This window comes from Euprymna scolopes, chromosome 29 (assembly GCF_053919585.1).
Source record: "Euprymna scolopes isolate OS-2025 chromosome 29, ASM5391958v1, whole genome shotgun sequence".
Classification (NCBI taxonomy): domain Eukaryota; kingdom Metazoa; phylum Mollusca; class Cephalopoda; order Sepiida; family Sepiolidae; genus Euprymna; species Euprymna scolopes.
Window position 1 is genome coordinate 92307010 of NC_136510.1, and position 20034 is coordinate 92327043.

General features: G+C 36.5%; 1 protein-coding gene across 7 annotated transcripts in view; it reads right to left on the reverse strand.

Annotated features, from left to right (window-relative positions):
- Positions 1-3742: 3742 nt before the first annotated feature.
- The window catches only part of LOC145252782 (E3 ubiquitin-protein ligase PDZRN3-like), a 596515-nt gene continuing 580223 nt past the window's right edge, over positions 3743-20034 (reverse strand). For all 7 annotated transcript variants that reach the window (XM_080112716.1, XM_080112718.1, XM_080112721.1 and 4 more), the window contains 2 exons: positions 19615-19743; positions 3743-5333 (listed from right to left, as the gene is read on the reverse strand). In XM_080112716.1, coding sequence (XP_079968842.1) covers positions 3891-5333; positions 19615-19743 — 1572 coding nt within the window. In that variant the 3' untranslated portion in view covers positions 3743-3890. The remainder of the gene's footprint in view (positions 5334-19614; positions 19744-20034) is intronic.

Sequence of the window (20034 nt, forward strand, 5' to 3'; positions counted from 1 at the left end):
ATGACTACTTTAATTTCTGTCCCCTATACATAAGTCGTGATGAATTTTTTCTATTCAATCAAAGAAACAAATTCTTATTTTCAACATGCTACACTCTCTATGTAACTTCAAAGGCTAAATCTGTTCTCACTTGAGCAGATGCTGGAGGACTTGATATTGGTGTACATCTTCGGAGGAATTTCAATCTATGAGGTGCCTTCAATCAGTCTCCAGACTTTTTTTTATATGAGCACTTTTATTGATTGTACACACATAAACTTCTAATCCCCTTCAAAGTAATCTCCTTCAGCTGCAATGCACTTGCTGTACTGTTCCAACAACTTCTGGGAGGCTGCATGGAAGTTCTCATGTGTGAGCGTGTCAAGGACCCTTGTCACAGCCTCTTTCATCTCCTCTGTTGTCTCCTAACGATAACCACTAAGGTTTTTCATTGAGATTAAGGAATAACCAAAATTCACAGGGAGCAAGGTCTGGACTATAAGGACTGTCTTAATGTGCATCTTAATCAAGTAGTCTTTGACAAGGATGGAGTTCTGAACTGGTGCATTGTCCTGGTGGTAATACCACTGACCCGATTTGAAGAGTGCTGGCCTCTTCTGGCAGAATCTCTTCCTGAACTCTCTCAAAACCTTAACATAGTATTCCTTGTTGACTGTCTGGCGAGCGGCCATGTTATAGTTAAATGGAAAGCAGTCCTGTGGTATTGTGTTCCACAGATCATACAGATCTGTGAAAAAAACTGATCATTGAATTTACGTTTACTTCTAGGCACAGATAGATAAGGGAAATTGTTAGCAGTTGTAGCTAGGCGAGTCGAATTATAATCACATGACATCCTCTCTTTGGGGATGTTATTTTCTTCCAATATTTATTTTTTTTAGTAAATTTTGCCTACCTTAAGCTATGACACATATGCATATATGTAGCTAGAAATGTAAGAACGTGCACAAACAAGTTTCGATTCATTATCACCTTCTTCGGAATGTAATATTAAAATGCATGCAAATATACAGCGTAGACAAAAACAATTTCTTTACAAATGCAGGTATTCTTCATACCTGTACGGTACATTCTGAAGATGATGATGATGCCTCGAAACGTTAGTAAAAAGCAGCATCCACATAGGCATTTCATATTCTTTCTTTCTTCGTGTAAAAGTAAAAATATTGAACTGTTCCAAACTATTGAACTGATTCAAATAATTAAGTTTAACGAAAGGCAAATGATGGTGCTTACTATTAAGAGAACGTTATATATGTGTGTGTTCCTTCCTTAGTTAGTCCGTATGCTACGCTTTGAAAAAGGCCAAATTGAGTCAAAAAAAGGTGAAATTTGGTTTTAAAAAGGCCAGGAAAAGAATGAGTGACCTCCCTTTGATGTGACCTCATTTTTTAATATCATTATAATAATATATGATCATTATTGTAATATATATATATGGTATATTCCCGTTGACACACGGTTCTCATTAGATCACCAAAGTTAAGCAATGACGACCCTGGCCAGTAAAAGGTGGGTGACTATTTGGAAAATACTAGGTGCAGTCACAACTACGCTGAGATATAGAAAGTTTCAGGTTAGTATCTGGGGGGGGGGGAACGTGTCAAAACCATTGGAAGATATACATCCTCAGTCTTCATTAAGACATCCATCTAGGAGAAGGAAAATTCTGATACAAAACCTGAGGTCTCCTACAACATAATCGTATTGACACACCGGTTCTTTTGAGATCACTAAAAATAAGCAACGGTGAGCCTGGTCAGTACCAGATTGGTGACCATTTGGGAATACTAGGCGCTGTATGTAAAACTGAAGGTCTACTGTCTGCTTTGTTTTGTGGCACACATTTGCATCGACTGAGTTTAGCAATTGTTCCAAAAAGCGTGGATATTTCTACACAAGCCGTCACCACTATAAACAATTGATCTATGTTGAGTTTGGACAACTTATATATATATAAATGATTGGACGATTCTAATATTTTTCCAGATTCTGATACAATTACCGATTCCGATTCTTTATAAATTCCTAAATATTTAGTTATTTTTTTACACCAATTATTGTAAAAACACACGTTAAATGTGCAGATATTTTCCTAAACATAAAAATACGCTTGTATGATATATAAATTTTAGTTTTATTTGTAGTTGAATATCAATAAATAAATAACGTCAAATCCACATCAAGTGCGCTTGAAAGCCAAATTACAACGCAATATTAGGAAAATAAACAAATATTTTACTTGTTTGAAATTTATAGCATAAATATATTTCAAACAAGTAAAATATTTGTTTGTTTTCCTAATATTGCGTTGTAATTTGGCTTTCAAGTGCACTTGATGTGGATTCTATTTTATTCAATAAATAATTATTTATCATTCATTACTACTGCTGAAAATAAGAATTTGTATCTTTGTATTCATTCATTAGGTGCAAAAATAATGTCGTTTTTTATCAGATATATATATGTCAAAAAACGACATTATTTTTGCACCAACCTAATATTAGCAGTGGAAGATTTTGCTTTAAAGAAAATGAAATTAAAAAAAAATACAATTAAAAGAATCGTTTTTGGCATCAGAAATAGTATGCTGATTAAGATTAATCGTCCATACACTAATATATATTTTTTTTCAAATACTTTCGACTTTTGAAGATTAAATTTTATTGGCATTCAATATCCTTCACTATATATTACAACATCCCAATCGGACTTGTTCAACAAAACCACTGGTATGTTCATTATTTCAAAGACTTTCTGTTGACTAATAGAAAATAATTTTTTTTTTTTTTATTTCTGCTTGAAGCATAATTCAAAACTGCTTTATCAATAATCCTCTTCTTTTCTTCTAAAACTGAAGAGTTATTTCTTTTAAAACCATTGAATTATATCCCCTTTTCATATTTTATTCCTTGTTTAAACATTACAAGTTTGTTAGAATCATCTTAAGTTTTATTACATCATCCTTTCTCATGTAAATAATTGTTGAAACATGACGAGACAACTAACATCCTGGAAACATTGATTAACCTGACTTAAGGTTTTCTTATGGTAATATATAATTTCATATTATATATGTATATATATATATATATATTAGAGAAGATCAAAAAAACAATTGGTACCATCAATTTCAAACCCAACACAAAGAGTAAGGACTGGTCCCCTTTGTGTTGAGTTTGACCCGATGGTATCAATGTGATTTTTTTATCTTCTGTAACACACTTATGTAAATAAATATTACGCTCCTATTTTAAATTTTCTTTATTTTTAATTTTTACTTTGCTCATGGTTCTCTTCTACAGACTATATATATATATATATATATATATATATATATATATATACAGATTTTGGCTACACATTTGCAGACATATTTTGGTCAAAGCTGTAAATCAATTAGAGCTCTTCAGGCCTCTGTTTGGAGAGGATGAAGGCAATCACCACCCCCATATATATATATATATATATATATATATATATATATATATATATATAAAATTATACATACATGCGTGTGCGCTTGACTTAGGATGATAAAGCCTTATAGTAGCATTAACAGCAGCAATTAGTAAAACTTCCAAAAATTTTTTTTTTTGAAATTTAACGACTTATTTCATTAAATAATCGGATAAAGCTACAAGCCAATTTAATTTCTGAAAAATACTTGAAAGTTTTCAAATGTGTCAATATTTTATATATATATATATATATATGAAGATTGTATATTTAATTACATAATTTGTGAAAAAAAAAATAATAAATGAATTAACTTGAATCCATTATCTCTTTTTTAATCATGTGTCTGGCTTTTATTTATTATTATAATTATTATAATAATATTCTCTTAGAAAATCCTAAAATTTGTCAGGGTCGGAGGAGGTTGTGAGTCACACGGTCGTCACCGATAGCAGGGGGTTGTAGGATTTCCCATCCGCAACCCGACTTCCATGTGCCAGCATTTCCTGCACAGTAACAAAATCGTCTAACACTTTCTTCCCTTTGTGCTTCATCATCTTCCGGTGGCTGAGTTCGAGGATGTTCACCTCTTTTTTATCTTCTTCTTTCAATGTCTCCATCTTTGCTTTCAGCATCAGCTCTTTCTTCCGCTTCTGGTCTCGGGCCTTCTCTATGTGCTTCTTCCGCTCCTCTTTCGGCCAGTACCGGCCGACCTTCAGTTCACTCATCGCTTCGTCATCTGTAGTCATACCAGCCCGCTCTTCGGATATTTTCTTTGCCCGCTCTTTCAACATTTTGTTTCGGATAGGCCTCCTTGTGATGTAGCGGGTACCATCGGGACGTCGTTTGACAACCCATTCCATCTGACAGCCATCAGAAGACTGTGCCCCGGGACCGGCCTCAGCTTGTCGACCGTCGGGACCCCGGATACCGGCGCCTACTTGTCCCTTAATACGAGATTTTTGTTCAAGCTGTTGCTGGAACAGTTTTTGTTGGATGGCGATAGTATGTTCCAAGTTAGCGTGATTTGTGTACATCACATCCGCGTAGCGCATGTAGAGGTCTTGCAACGACTCTCCCATGCTCTCACAGCTTTTTAAATTGGCAGACGGACCAGGACCCCTCGTTGCTGAGTTCTGGCCAAACGACAGGCTCTTTTTAAATTTCAAGCTATCATCGCTCGAGTGTTCATGAGGTTTTGTTGGGGTCTGTGTCTGTTTCTCTGTATCACTTCCCGATGTCCGATGTCCGGGGGGTATTAAGCAAAGCATAGAATTTCGGAGTCCTTTTTCGCTATCGTCGGATACCTGGTTCAACTCTAGGGTTAGCGGAGTGCTTCGACAGCTCTCCCCAGTGTTATAGGCACTGGTTGTGGCCGGATCTTTTTCTTTGTCTAAAACTTTCATCGTCTGCGGAATAAGCTTTGGAGTTGTGCTCATCTCCTTGCGGATGAGTTCCGCTTGCTCGTGAGGGGTGAGGCCTGAGTGTTTAATGTATTCTAACCTGGTCCCCATGCGGGGCACAATCCGTGGACTCCTATGTGGCTCGGATCGCTGCATGTCACGCTGCTGAAGCTGGATTTTCTGCTGTTCCCGCATGTGTGCTCGGACGAGTTCCTGACATTCCATTTGTATTTCCTCCATTTCTTTATTGAGCATGGCGAGCTCACGGTCGATGCTGCCTTGCGAGTCCTTGCGATTCCTGTCCTTTCGGGGACTCGCACAACGGTCCTCGAGTACCTCTCGAAATCTCTCGCACACATCAACGGGGATGTCGTGGCCGTTGAAATCCTGCTCGGTAGATGTGAAACTTTCACGACTTTTGTGAAGTTCACCTTCCGGACCATACTGTAAACTGTCTGCATCAAAATTTTCCTGGAAAGAGAAATAAAAATTTAGATTTAGAAAAATATTAAATGAAAATGAATGGTAACATTTTATGCTACTAAGACTGAGCTTCTTTCTTTTAACAATTACAAGAAAACCTTCTCAACCACAAATAACCATGATTAATTACTAGGGCTATGACAACAGCATATTCTTTTTCTTGTTTTGATTCTAAAGTATATATCCATTGATATCTTATGTTGTTGTTTTTTTTCGCGGGTTCGCTCCACTGGACATGAACATTGGAGGTTCAGAGGATGTTTATCTGATGCCCAGCAGATACTGCACCTAAACTGCGCAAGCAAGTTTGGAGTCATGGTGGAAATCCTGTGGTCATGGAATGAGACTACGCCAACACGGAGGGATAAGCATGATGATGATATGTTTTTGTGTAGAGTGATGTGATTCTCGAATGATTGTGTCCGTGTCGGATATATACTCAAGAGTAAAAACAATGAAAACAATATGCTGTTGTCATAGCCATACTAATAACTTTTAGCTAAACATTGACAGGCAACATGAATTAAATTAAATACATTTAGGACATTGCCAAGGCTGCTGCAAAGAAGTTGCTCACACCTAAAAGTATCCTGTATCACTACAAAGCCACCCTACGACCATGTATTGTTGCTACATCTGGGCTGGTGCATATCTACCACTGGTCTCTCCCTCTTAAACAGGGTTCACAAGAGTTTCCCAAACTATCAACAAAGCTTCATCTCCTGTTATCTTTGCTCCACTTGTGCCCCCTTGGTGTACATGCATCTGATGAATCCGTCTAGTAGCAAAATCCCACCTCTTCATTACAGAGGTCATTAGATGCTGGAAAGCGTTCTACTCTAATAGTTTATTCTCTCGGACTGCTAGATTTTGCACTGCCCTTGTCTTTATATTCCCTGACTATACTGAGATGCATAAGTTGTCTCTCCTCACAAAATCCCTTGTAGACACGGTCCCAAATAGTAGCCCCTTACATCCAAGTTGTATATGATTACTTTGGCAGTGAACATGTGTAAAAACAAACAAAAAATTGATTAAACAAGTGTGGCAATATTTAGATGACGGATCTATGAAAATAAGGTTTAAAATGAAGGTTAGTTAAGCAAGACAGCCGATTGATTACCTGTTCTAGTCAGGGATCCAACAGGAAAGAAGCTTCACATTACCCCTGAATGACTTAATTCACAATACATTGTAATCTACATTGCACTGTAGAGAACTTACCGTTGATTTTATAAAATTATTTGTATACTAGCAGGACCTGTGGAAATTCCACAGAGAACTCATATGTGGTTTTCTCCTACAGACCATATATATATATATATATATATATATATATATATGTGATTACCATTAGCGTATAAATGTGTAAACAAATCGAGCTTAGGTATTTCGGACAATGTCAAAACATCGTTAATTCACAACTCCCACAGCAGCCACCGATTAGCGTAATGGTTAGGAGCCTTGGCTGTCGTACAGGCGGTCGGCTTTCAATCCTGGCTTGAGGTAGTTGCCTGTCTAGCCACACTGATGAGCTGTGATGCAGCGAAACAGTGCTGTATGTGGATGACACATATATATATAATGTTGGCATTCTGTAGATGTTCAGTGTAAATGGAGACGTTCTGATATTATTGTAGCTTTTTTTGTTAAAACCGCAAAAGTATTTATCTAAGCTAGCACGAACGCCCGGTAAAGCCCGGTCGTAAAGTACGCTTCAATATGATATTTTAATTCTTGTAGATTTCGTATATATTATTATAGAGTTAATGTTCTATCGATTTTTATCAATTATAAAGTTGCGATTTCAAAAATGAAAAAAATATATCCATATGAATTGGGTGCATTAGCTTGAATTGAAACCGAAATAAAAACTTATGAAAAATATATATTCTGAATTCCTTCAGCCATAATCGAAACCAAAACTTCTGAACAATCCTTGGTAAAATTATTTATTACAAGAAATGGAAGTACATAACAATTAAACAACCTGGATGTTAATGTGACACAGAAAATAACACGCACGCTATCGTATTAATATATAGATGACTTCGATTGAAGTTTAAAATGCAAAAGTTAACAGTTATGAGTCAGTTGTGCTCTAAACAGAAACATTCACTTCGAATGTACCCATCTTATCAAAGAACCTACTGTTGATTTTATAAGCCAAGCTCTTCTGTTTATGCAGTGATAAAACTTCTCAAATGTGATGTTAGGCTGTATCAGAGTGTTTTTCAAGTTTTATCAAAATCAGACTGTTCCTTCATTCATCAGATTTTTTCAATTGCAGATTTTTGATAGGTTTTTCATCGGAATGCCTCAGATAACTATCTAAGAAAACTGCTAGACACATAAAGTACATTTGCGTGAAAGTTTTTTTAACAAATCGGCCCAGCCGTTTTCGATTTCATAGGGAACTCACTGACTCACACATAAAATGCCTTTTTATATAGAGAGATAGAGATTTTTTGAATTCTTTGTTTTGTTTTTGTTTATCATCTAGCATTTCTCTGACACTCGGGTATTCACTAAAACTGTCTATCATAAACCGTTTATTCGCCAAAACCTTTCTTCCAAATTTGAATCCTTCAAAACGGAACCTCCGAAGAATGAAAACAGATATTATAATAGGATTGCAAATAATGAATAATATTTGACTCTCGAGGATGGTTTATTTAGTAACATTGGCTTTGGAGATGATCGTGTTTTTATGAATTTATGCTTTTGAATTCATTTTTGTGTTTGTCAGATTACATTCAGTAACTTTTTCTCATTATCGTCTGCTTATCTATATATATAAAAGCGAAAATGTATGTATATATGTACGCTTTCCCTCGATGTCCACAAAAGGCTTCTTTCAGAGAAGCGCTCGCTCGCTTCACAGCTTAAAACTTTTTATATCATCTATAAATTGTAATATCTTGCAGTTAACCACGGAGTTCGCCTGTCTATTTAATTTTATTGACTTTCAAACGTTAATTATTCCACATTTCCCGCATCGGCACACGTTACATTCGGTTTTCGGTATAAACAAAAAGCGAAACTCGACTCTAATCACAGGCCCAGAGCCAGTGGTCTCTAGAGAGCTAAGTAACGTTTGGTCAATGTCGATTTCGTCATATCAGACGGTAGCTTTCATTTCGAGACGAGGGAGCGGGTTTTTAAAAACAAACAAACCGATTTATTGACCTCATTAAAAACTGTCCCGCACAAAATGCTAACTGCTGAATAGCTATCGCCGTCACGTCAATCAAAAAGGCGCACCTGTTTTTTTTTTGTTTTTTTTTTTCACACTTTACTATTTTCCAACTGCGCGTCGTCAAGGCTTTTTTTTCACGGGCACCTGTTTTTTTTCACACACACATACAAACACCCGGGCACCGCCGGGTACCCCACGCTAGTCAAAAATAAATATATAAACTTATTCATTGAAATATTCCCAACTTTTCTCACTGCACTTTCTTTCTACAATGAAAACAAAACTTTATAAGTTTTAACCAAATATAATTTGTGTAATTGAGTGCGGAAGTTTTCATGATGATTTACAGACCTGGTTTTTAAATTATCGACGCAAACTTCTTTGATATCTCGGTGTATGAAACTTCTTTATTCAGTAAAGACACTAAAATATTAACAAACGGACAAGGAAGCAAAAATGCTGTACGTTTCTAGAATCCTGCCACGAAACATTTTCGAGAATTTTTTCCACTGTTCAGAAATGCTATTTTCTGTTTCAGAAATGTTAGATTTGTTCTTGTTTAAATATCTCAAATGCGTAGAGCAAAAACAAAATCCACTTGTATTTCTTTGCTTATAATTAAGGCTCAGATATTTTGTCGTCTTGGAATTTTTGTAAACAAATAAAAAAAACTATACTAAAACTATAGAAACGATAATCTTCCCAGCAAGCTCCTTAAACTAGAAATAAGAACGTCAAAAACAGTACTCATTACTTTTAATTTGTTATCTAAAATACACATTGTTTTTTTGTTTGTTTTTTTTTTACATGTGTATATAAAGTAAAGTAAGTTTTGTTTTTTTTAATAGTTTTTTATCTATAATTTTTATTTATTTATTTATTTTTTTTAGAACATTGTCAGATCACATTTTTGTTGTTAGATCAGTCTTTTTTCCCATATTGCTTGAACTCTGTTCTCATCTTGAGTGCCATTTTTACAACGTTTCGGCTGATGTAGCTCCCGACCTTCTTCAGGGTATATTGACTAATTCTGGGAATCTTTCTATTGAATTCTCCTATTTGCATGGGATTTTTTATTGAATTCCTGGAGGTAGCATGTTCTCATTCCATCAGCCATGGCTGAGTAAATCGCAGTTGAATTTTAAGTGCCAATTAGTAATTCTACTATAAATTTTAAGTCTTAAATCTGTTTTTGTTTCTAAATGTAGATTCTTCCACTATAAATCATGATTTTAGTCAATCATGCACAGCTGGTATAATCGTTAGATCACTCTGGACGGACGTCACAAATTTAATAATAAATGTTGCAATTTCAACTTAATTTCTCACAGGTAACGTTACCCGTGTGGTATGTTCCCTATGAAGCAGCAACTTTATGGCAATCTACCTGCCATGTCTAATACCATTAGAGAAAGACGCCTACGATTTGCCGGTCATTGTCTGAGGAGCAAGCATGAATTAGTGAGTGATGTATTGCTATGGACTCCACGACACGGACGCGCAAGTAGAGGGCGATCTATATCCACGTACATCCAACAAATAGCACACGACGCCAACTGTGAACCTGAAGATCTGAGGCAACTGATGGAAGACAGGAAACTCTGGAGAGGAAGAGTCACATTGGTCCGGGCAAGGAGCCCGTCATGATGATGTTCCCTGCTAATGGAGTCAGAGAGATTTTGTGGTCGGGTTCAAATCTCACGACTGGCTGTAATCGTAACTATCTACACTAATGATTCCCAAAAGGATGAAACACAAGTATCTGTAAGTATTTTAAATAATTATTATACTAATAATTTAATAATTTTGGATCATTTTACTACACTGCTATCAAAGACATTCACTTCGGATTTTTCCATGCAATTTGGATGTGAATTTTTATATCCTGTTCATTAACTTCCCTTACTCTATGACATTTAAACAACTTAAACAACTTTTAATTGTGATTTTCCATGTCTCACTGACTTTAGCAAATAATGTGTAAACCATTATAATTATTTGCTAATATTTTCTCCTCTGAAAAGATGGTAGACATCGAAATTCTATAGGATAAGGAGTTATAATATTTCAAGTGTATTCTTTGTCTTACATAGAATAATAAAAAATCTTTTGATATGAAATTTAAACATTTCACGTCATAAATTTTTAAATTCATTGAATGACTAAAATTTGATTTATTTGCTCTATCTTGTGTATCGAGCAATTTTTATTTAGGTGGGATAGTACTTATAGAATATTACTGCCAGTAATATATTGTCAAACTTATAATCACAGGTTTCCATCCATACCAGTTGATTGTTAGATAATTTTATTCTGAATAATAATAATAATTTATATATATATACATATATATATATATATATATATATACACACCCAGTCATAAAATACGCTTAATTTGGTGTTTTAAAAGTTTTTTAAAAAATATGACTTTGGTGCCATCAGCTAGAATCGAAACCAAAACATATAGCTCTCCAGCATTATTCGCTACTATCTGAGCTAAGTCTATACACATAAAAAACATTAAAAAACAATAACATCGCTAAAAGGTATAAACGTATATTTGCACATGCATAGAAGTAACATATTTAGTCAACTTACGCCTGCCAAGTTCAAATTTTGTTTTTAAATGTTAACCTCTTAGCAGCTATTTTTACAATCTAAAAACCAAATCTAATTTGTTGCAGGGATCTAAACTCCTTACACATCAAGTTTCAAGTCTGTAGATCAAAAATTGACAGATTATTTTTGTAGAGACCATTCTGTACACAGATAGACAAGGTCATTTTATATATATATATATATATTATTTAGAATTAATGGTTCTCATATTGTATTAAATTCTTTAGTAGGTTGGTTGGTTGTTTTTGTTTGATGTCATATCAACCCTTTTCTGGTTATTTAATGCCGAATTCAGTGATTTTGAAGAACAATTTTTTAATAGAGTATATTTGTTTTTTTTCTTTTAAGTCGGTTTCTATTTAACCCATAGTTGGAACCCTAACAGGTACCACCACTCCGGGTCAGAGTGGACCTGGGAGCAATGGCAATTAAAGGGTGGCTCCACACTCCCCAAAGCCCACAAGCTAGGGCCTCCCCATTGGATATAATTTAAGGTCATATCCAGGACCTCTTTAGTAAGTGATTGTACATACTGATTCCCCATTTAACAAGATACACCTGATGAAGGTCAGAGGTTACATTGACTGAAACACGCTCAAGATGAGAACAGTAGTCCAAGGAATAGAAATAATATGAATAATTAATGAGGAAAACTACTTTTGAAATGCTAGTATTTCCAAGATGGCAGCATATTTTGCTTCCATTTTGGAAATCCGTTGATAATACTAGCACAGTTAATCATTTTAAAAGTTTTGTTTTTTTTTAGATTTCATGCGTAATATTAAATAGACTTTGACTTAAAATGCCATAATCTAAAAAAAAAAATTTTATTGTGTGTCTGATATTATCAACACCCCCGTTTTACAAAGTAAAAAAATAAGGGGGGGGGAGACGATGTTCTCAGAACAAAGGTCATACAGAGTGAGCTTAGTAGAAAGACCACTTATCAAGGCCCAGAAGCTGTTAAGACACTTGTAGTCTGTCTAAACTGTACGAACGAACTGACTAAACCAAGATGGCTGACTCCTATTTATATCACCACAAGCAAGGGAGGTAACCATGTAACTGAAGCAAGGGAGGTAACCAATGTCTACATTAACATTGCTGCTGTCCTCAAGTGAATAATTTATTTCTGATTTAACAAGTCCCTTAGAAGCTCAGACGAAGCTCCTGCCTTGGTCAAACAATCAGAGACCTGATCACAACCCTTGATCCATTCTATCTGTATCTCTCCTCTACTCTTCATTTCCTTCAGCCTTGCTACATCTATTCTCAATCGTCGATCGCTTACCAGATTGTTGGAATTCAATGTCTCCACAAGTGATGCATTATCTGTCTTGCAGAGAACGTCTGGCAATTTAGATAACTGAAATACCTCTTGTATCATAACCGCAGTCAAAACACCAGCATCAGCTCCCTCATTCAGAGCAAGAGTCTCTGAGGCCAATGGGCTTTTTGTCACTCTGTCCAATTTCTTTGACGCCCAACACATGGGGGCCATTTTGTCAGTACTTCCTCCAATAAAGACAACAAAACCACCCTGTGAAGATCCATCTTCCAGACTGGCATAAGAGGCATCAGTATAACACAAAATGTGTAAATCTGAGGGCTTTCCCAATTTTGGAAATGTTATAGAACCCTTCTTGGATTTCAATTTTGATAAGGCTTTATTCGCCTCAAATAAGGCTTTTACTTTGGGATGCTTTCCAGTGTTGCTCATTTTACACACATCAAAAGCTATATCAGGGCGTGTTTGAGTTGAAACCCACATCATCTGACCTGCAAGTCTCTTCAACTCATGCTTTTCTTCTTCATTCAGTTCATAATTTTTCCTCAGTATCCTCCCTTTGCTTATTTCTATTGGAGATATGGAAGATACATATAGATCTTGTTCTACAGTGATCCCATTTTCCTGTTGATTAACATTCAGTCCAACATATTTGAATGTTCCACTTTCATGAGATCCCACCTTAAATTTTTCTTTCAATGTTGCAATCACATCCCTTTCAAACTCTGTGTTTCCACAGAAAACAAAATCATCCACGTGCATAGCAAGAATTCCAGTCAAATTTCCTTTAATATCATGCCACAAAAACAATGCATTATCATATGCACTTGCTACTCCTTTTAATTCAATCAAAGCCTGAGTAACTCTCTTGTACCATGCCCGTGGAGCATCATTCAATCCATAGATGCATCTTTTTAATTTCCACACTTGAGATTTAGGACAAACATCAGATGGTGGCCTCAGGTACACATCTCTCTCTAAAATACCACCTTGCAAAAAGGCCTATGGTCTGCAGCATCCAATTCTTTATTGATGCGGTAAGCATGACCATTCGCATAGCTTCACGGCTACATGTTGGGGAGTCCGTTTTCAGATTACTATTTTCTTCATAGCCTCGTGCTACAAGGCGAGCTTTCATTGTTTTCTGATTATCCTTGAATTTTTCAGTAATCACCCATCTTGTGGATATTGTTTTTTGACCTGTGTATGGCACACATTCAAATACTTCATAGGTGTTCATGTTTTTTATTTCTTTATGCTTGGCATCCATTACAGCTTTCGACTGCTCTTGTTCAGCGGTGAGCAGGACTACATTTTCTTGTTCAGTATATTGGGGCACTTCTCTCCAATGATCAATATGATTCCAGTTGATACAAACTTGATCCTCGTTTTCATCCTCAGGTTCTATATTGATCCAATGACTATATTTGCCAGTTGATTTAGGCTGTACTGACATAACCTTTCCTTTCTTCCACTCCCCACTTCCATTTATTTTATAAGTTATGGTCTTATTTCGGCCAGGTTTTTCAGTCTTATCTCTTAAACTGGTAGAACTATCAACAACTTCTTCTCTGTCTATATCTTCACTTTCTACCACTTGATTCTGCAACTCCTCCTCCTCAACTGTAAGGTATTCATTCTTCCCTTCTGTAGTGTTTCCCAGCATTTCAGCTTTTTTTGTTCTTTTTTCGTTGTTTTTATTCACTTTCATCAATTGGCACGGATGCATCCTATAAAATGCTCCGCCATGTCTGATTAAGACAAACTGGCCTTCTCTGCCTAACACTTTTGCTGGACCACGCCATCCTTTAAAACCCTACCTCCGATAATAGATTTGGTCTCCGGTAGCATAATCTTCATCAGCATAAGTTCTGACATTAGACCTGAGAGCTCTCCTAATTCTCTCACTGGACTCAGCTTCCAAAAAGTTTCTCCTTGCACTATGGAGAGCATTTAAATTTTTTCTCACCATGTCACTTGTAGTAGAGGACTCCATAGCAGGTAACTGGTCTGTCAGAATTGAGGGTGTATTTACATTGAAACCGAATACAAGTTCATTTGGACTGTGTCCAGAGTAATTGAGGAGGGCATTTTTTGCACAAATAGCCCATGCCAAGGCAATTTCAGGTTCACACTTCTCATCGTCAATTGTTTTTTTCATTGCCTCAGCAACTATCAAATTATGACGTTCTACAGTACCGTTGCTGAATGGACTTTCTGCGGCAGTAGTACAGGTCTCTATGTTTATCACTCAGAAAACGAACAGGAGATCCGAAATAGGTAATCCACATCATAAAGATGTTTTTGATGATCTCCTCCTTCTTCTTTGTTTTGATCAATGTTACCGCTGAATACCTGGTAGCGGCATCAATGAGATGTAGTATCCACACCTCATTGTGGATGAACTCTTTCAAATCCATGCAAACTGTGTGATTAAATCTATTGCCAAGAGGCAATCCCACAACCGGTCGCAGTGGAGCTTTTTTAAATCTAAGGCAAATTTGACAGTTTTCACAAACCTCCTCAATCGCCTTTATAAATTCCTTGTCATTGAATTTGCCACTTTTTTTAACCAAGGAAACAAGTTTTTCCTTCGAGGCATGAGCAAACTGTCGATGAAGTTTTTCTGCTTTTTTTTTTTTTTTCTGTGTAAGAACACTGACCAAAATTCTGAACATGTAATACAATGTTCTTAGTACCACTATGATCCAACAACTTATTTGTTAAGGGGAGACAATAGTGCCCTGAAGTTGTGGTCTTTAGTTCAATACATTTATCAAAAATCCAGCACATATCTTTCCGGAAATCTAGCACTATTCCTGCTGTCTTCATTGATTTGTGACTTAATAGAAGAGGCAAGTCGTTTTTCACAATATCTGCTTCGATATAAACTCTTATACCTCCGAGTGTAACCGGAAATTTAGCAACTTTAATTGCTGTGACAGCCACTCCATCACCAAAACAAAAACTCCGGTCTGAGTTCGTATACTTCACTAGTTGCAGGTCACTTTCATTTAAAGTATCTAAATAAACATCAAGCCACACTTCGCCAGCCAGTGTGCGAGTACAAGCAGAATCCAAGACTGCCATTCCAAATGTTTCCTTTACAAGATTTGAAATTTTTTCATTTGTACTGTTCAAATAAATATTTTCTTGAATGAACAACGTAATGTGTATTTGTTCTGTCGCTTCCGTAAACCTGGGCGTATTTCTAGGACACTCTCTAATTAGATGGTTCGGAGACTGACATTTGTAACACAACAACACGTTTCCACTTCGGTCACATGGATTAGATTGTCCTCGACGAAAACGCCTTTTGTTGTTACCCGGTTTAGAATAATTATAGTTGACGATTCTGATTTCACTGCCGGTACATTTACATCACGATAAATGTCACCAAATACTTTCTTTATCGATTCCTTCATGTTTTGATACGTCAAAACAGAACACGTTGTCCGCGCTAATTTTTCGTTCTCTTCCGATATGTTAACCGCGTTCAAAACAAGAAAAGCTTGCACTCCTTCCGGTAGAATAATGTGGAATTTTTTTAATCTTTGGTACAAAAACTCATAACGAACAAGAAAGTCATTTATACTGGTACCTGACGATCTTTTATGAGTGTAAAATTCCTTAAAAGTCATGTAAGCGCGCGTGTGTTCATCCTTTAAATATATGTCATCCAGTTTCTTTATTAAGATCTTCAAGCCATCTCGTCCGCCGATGTCACTTGTTGGCAATTCACGGACACATTCTCTAATATTCGGTGGTAGCGTCAAAAACACTGCTGGCCCTTTTTTTTCCTCAGAAAGATCCGTGAACAACGACCACATTTCAACGTCTTGTTTCCAGTTCTCGTAAACATCCTCCCCCTCCAACAATGGAGGTTGTTTGTTCGAAGTTGCCATATCCGATATCCGATCTGTCTAGTGCTACAGACAAGCTGTACAAAAAAAAAAAAAATTTTTTTTTTTTTTTTTTTTTTTTCGTTTTGTCGCACACAGAGGGATATCTCTGCTACCATTTGTTAAGACACTTGTAGTCTGTCTAAACTGTACGAACGAACTGACTAAACCAAGATGGCCGACTCCTATTTATATCACCACAAGCAAGGGAGGTAACCATGTAACTGAAGCAAGGGAGGTAACCAATGTCTACATTAACAGAAGCCACTCAGGGATATGGGTTATTGCAAGTACAGTACGTTAGTGTGGAGATTTGATGAAGTGTTTACTTAAGGGGGCGGTTCATTAGGAATTTGTTAACGTTGGACTTGAAGACATCCAAGTTGTAGTCAGGTGGGAAGCAGGCAGACGGAACAGAGTTCCACAGGCGTGCAACTAAAATAGGATTGTTAATCAAGGCGTAGCAGGTGATTGAGACAAAAGAAGAATTTTATTGCCTGTACAAAATGTTTTATCACTTTCTGTTCAGGGCGCTAAACTGCAGTTTTACCGTCGAAAATTTGCACTACGAGTATTACTTTACTTAAAAAAGTCCATTAACGATGGAATGATATTTCGATGCAATATGTCTTACATTTGGAGTATGTAGACCGACGGCATCCAGACGCGCAAGTGAAATGGTTTACAAAGAAAACGATGCCGACTCCTTAAATTTCTATCTTCCACTCTTTGGGGTTTTATCTTTGGAAACGAAATTCTCAAAAATAATTGCCAAAGACATTGAAAGAAAAAAAAAAATTCGGAACATCCTTTCAATCTCTAAAGTGAATGTTTCAACCTGAGGTGAGGAAATAAGAATTGGATTTTATGCTGTTTAAGAGACAAGAAGGAATGTGGAATTTATAAAATACTTTTTCAGTGAGTAAATGTGCCAGTATTTCCAAGATGGCAGAATATCATGCTGCCATCTTGGAAATCTGTTGATAATACTAGCACTTTTATTCCTTTAAAATTTTTTTTTTTATTTTTTTCAGATTTTATGCGTAAATCATGGGTTAGCAAAAAGGAAGAGAGTCCCCTCCCCCATCTCTATACCATTTAGTGTTTACTAAAAAAAAAAAAAAAATGTAACCCATTAGGTCATCCGATGACTTGTGTTACAATTTTTTTTTTTTTTTAAATTCTCATTCACTCCAAACAAAGGATATAATATACCTTCACTTGTTAGGCCCTTTATCCTATCGTATCGTATGCCGGTATACCTAGCTAGTATAATATAAATCTCATCTGTCTGCTTAAATGTATGTATGTATGTTTGTATGTCTGCCTAACTTTCGACAGAGCGGATGTATTTTCACGAGATTAATATCGTTCTAAAGCTCAACCCTTCGGGCGACAAATACCGAAAAATTGGCTAAAAACATTAATTTCTTCACCCTCAACTCGGCACTTTTCTACAGGGAGGGGGTTGCTTTTTTCGTCAATATTTTCATAAGTCATTCCCTCTTTTCAATTGACTAGCCTTAATTTAAATCTTTGCCACTTCCGGTTTGGCGATGGACGCAACGGAAAAGACGTCACTTTTTTTTTTTTTCACATTCTTTTCCTCCTTCGCGATATGGGTTCGAGTCTGCCTGCCTACTGCCACATTTTTTTTTTTTTTTTTTGCTCAACACACACCTCCAAAGACGCGAGCAACGCCGGGCACCAAGGCTTTTAACATGATAAAAGCAAATGCTCGGTAAAAATTTGGTTTTCCCACTAGATCTGAAGATTCCGTTTGGAATATAGTGGATAAATTTTTCTTAGCGTTTGTTTTTTATTTCTCTAAAATCTGGAGATTTTGTCTGCCAGTAGGATTTGAAGATTTTTTTTTTTTTCAATTTTGGAATCCCCACTTATTAAGGCCCGAAAGTCATTCAAGGATAAAGGTTAATGAATGTAAGGGGTAGTGTAGTAATCGTTAATGGTGTAAGTTGGGTTTAGATTTAAGCACAGATAGAGAGTGCGAGAAATTATTGATAGTGGTTGTAGGTAGACGAGTGTACTTTTTGTGAAAGTCTCGCAGAGGTGTACTATAGAGTGGAGCTTAGACGAAAACTTGCCATGAGAATAATAATAGTTTTCCTTTACTCCTGATCTGAAATGGAACACGTACATCAAGTCTGTTGCTAAGGTCGCTGGAAAAATGGTAGGATCCTTCTACCGCTCCAGAAGATATCTCACTGCTGATGCAATTCTCTATCTATATAAAGGCCAAGTACGTCCAAGGATGGAGTACTGCTGCCACATCTGGGTAAGAGCTGCTAAAAACAGCCTATCCTGCGTTGACAGAGTACAAAATAGACTTTGTGGCATAGTGGGGGATGCCCTTTTCTCTTCCCTGCAACCTCTCTCCCACAGAAGAGATGTTGCAAGCCTGTCTCTATTTTATCATTATTTCCATGGCAAGTGCTCGTCTGAGGTCCAATCTCTGGTTCCCCCGCCCCAATCTTTCATGATAAACACCCGTCTAGCTGAAACCACTGTCAAAAATTTTCCCCAATCTTTATCTGTGCCAAAACCAAAACGTAGATTCCATGAACAAAGCTTCTTTCTTAGAAGTGCACGCCACCTGACTACAACTTGGATGTCTTCAAGTCTAACATAAACAAATTCCTGATGAACCTCCCCCTTAAGGAAGGCACTTTAGCAAATCTCCAATACTTAACGATTACTACCATACTATCCCATTGATTACTGTACACACAATAACCCTTATCCTTGCATGGCTTCCGGGCCTTGATAAATGGTGACTACATTTTAAAAAAAAAGTCTGGCGAGTGAGGGACCATAGATGAGCACTTGCAATGAAAATAATGACAGAGCAGAGACAGGCTTGCAATGTCTCTTCTCTGGAAAAGAGGTTGCGGGAGAGGGGAAAGGGCATCACCTACTCAGTTTTAAAGCCGTTTTCATAACTTTGTCAAGGTAGGATAGGTCACCCGCACAGATATGGCAATAGTACCCTGTTTATGAATAAGGAAGAACTGTCGTGCTTTAACAAAAGAAAGGTGTTGAGAGTAATAGCGAGAAAGTTAGTACAAGGATGGATTTGGTGAGTTACTCCGGACTACAACTAATTAGAATAATTAAGAAAGATTGTAAGAAAATATAACTCAATCCTGAAAGAACCCAAAAAGGCAGAACAAATAATAAAGACGTGTGATGTATTGAGAGATGTCAACAATGGAAATTGCTAGTGACCAGTTTTACATACCTGTTCTGAGCTTTCTTCATTTTTGGTGCTTTCATCTGTACGACCGACTCCACTATCTTTCTCGAGCTTATGCGAGGAGTTTTCCGTGGTGCCCGTGTCCGTTGTAGCACCTTCTTCCTCCATATGCTCCTGTAAAGGTAAATAAAAGCACTTTATAGCTTTTGCCATTTTAAGAAAAATCAATAAAGGATTTTGCTTTAATTTTGATACAAGAACTACGATAGGGAGCTCTATTATTTTCTTCAAAATTGGAAATATTTTTAAATTTTCACCTGCTGTGGGCACTAGCTTCACTTGTGGATGCCTTGGTAAAGACAAAATGTTATGTATATGTCTGTTTGGTGATGGTCTAGTGATTAAAATGGACAGTTAATTCATTTATCAATAAATACGAGACACTTTGTTTATATAAACAGACTT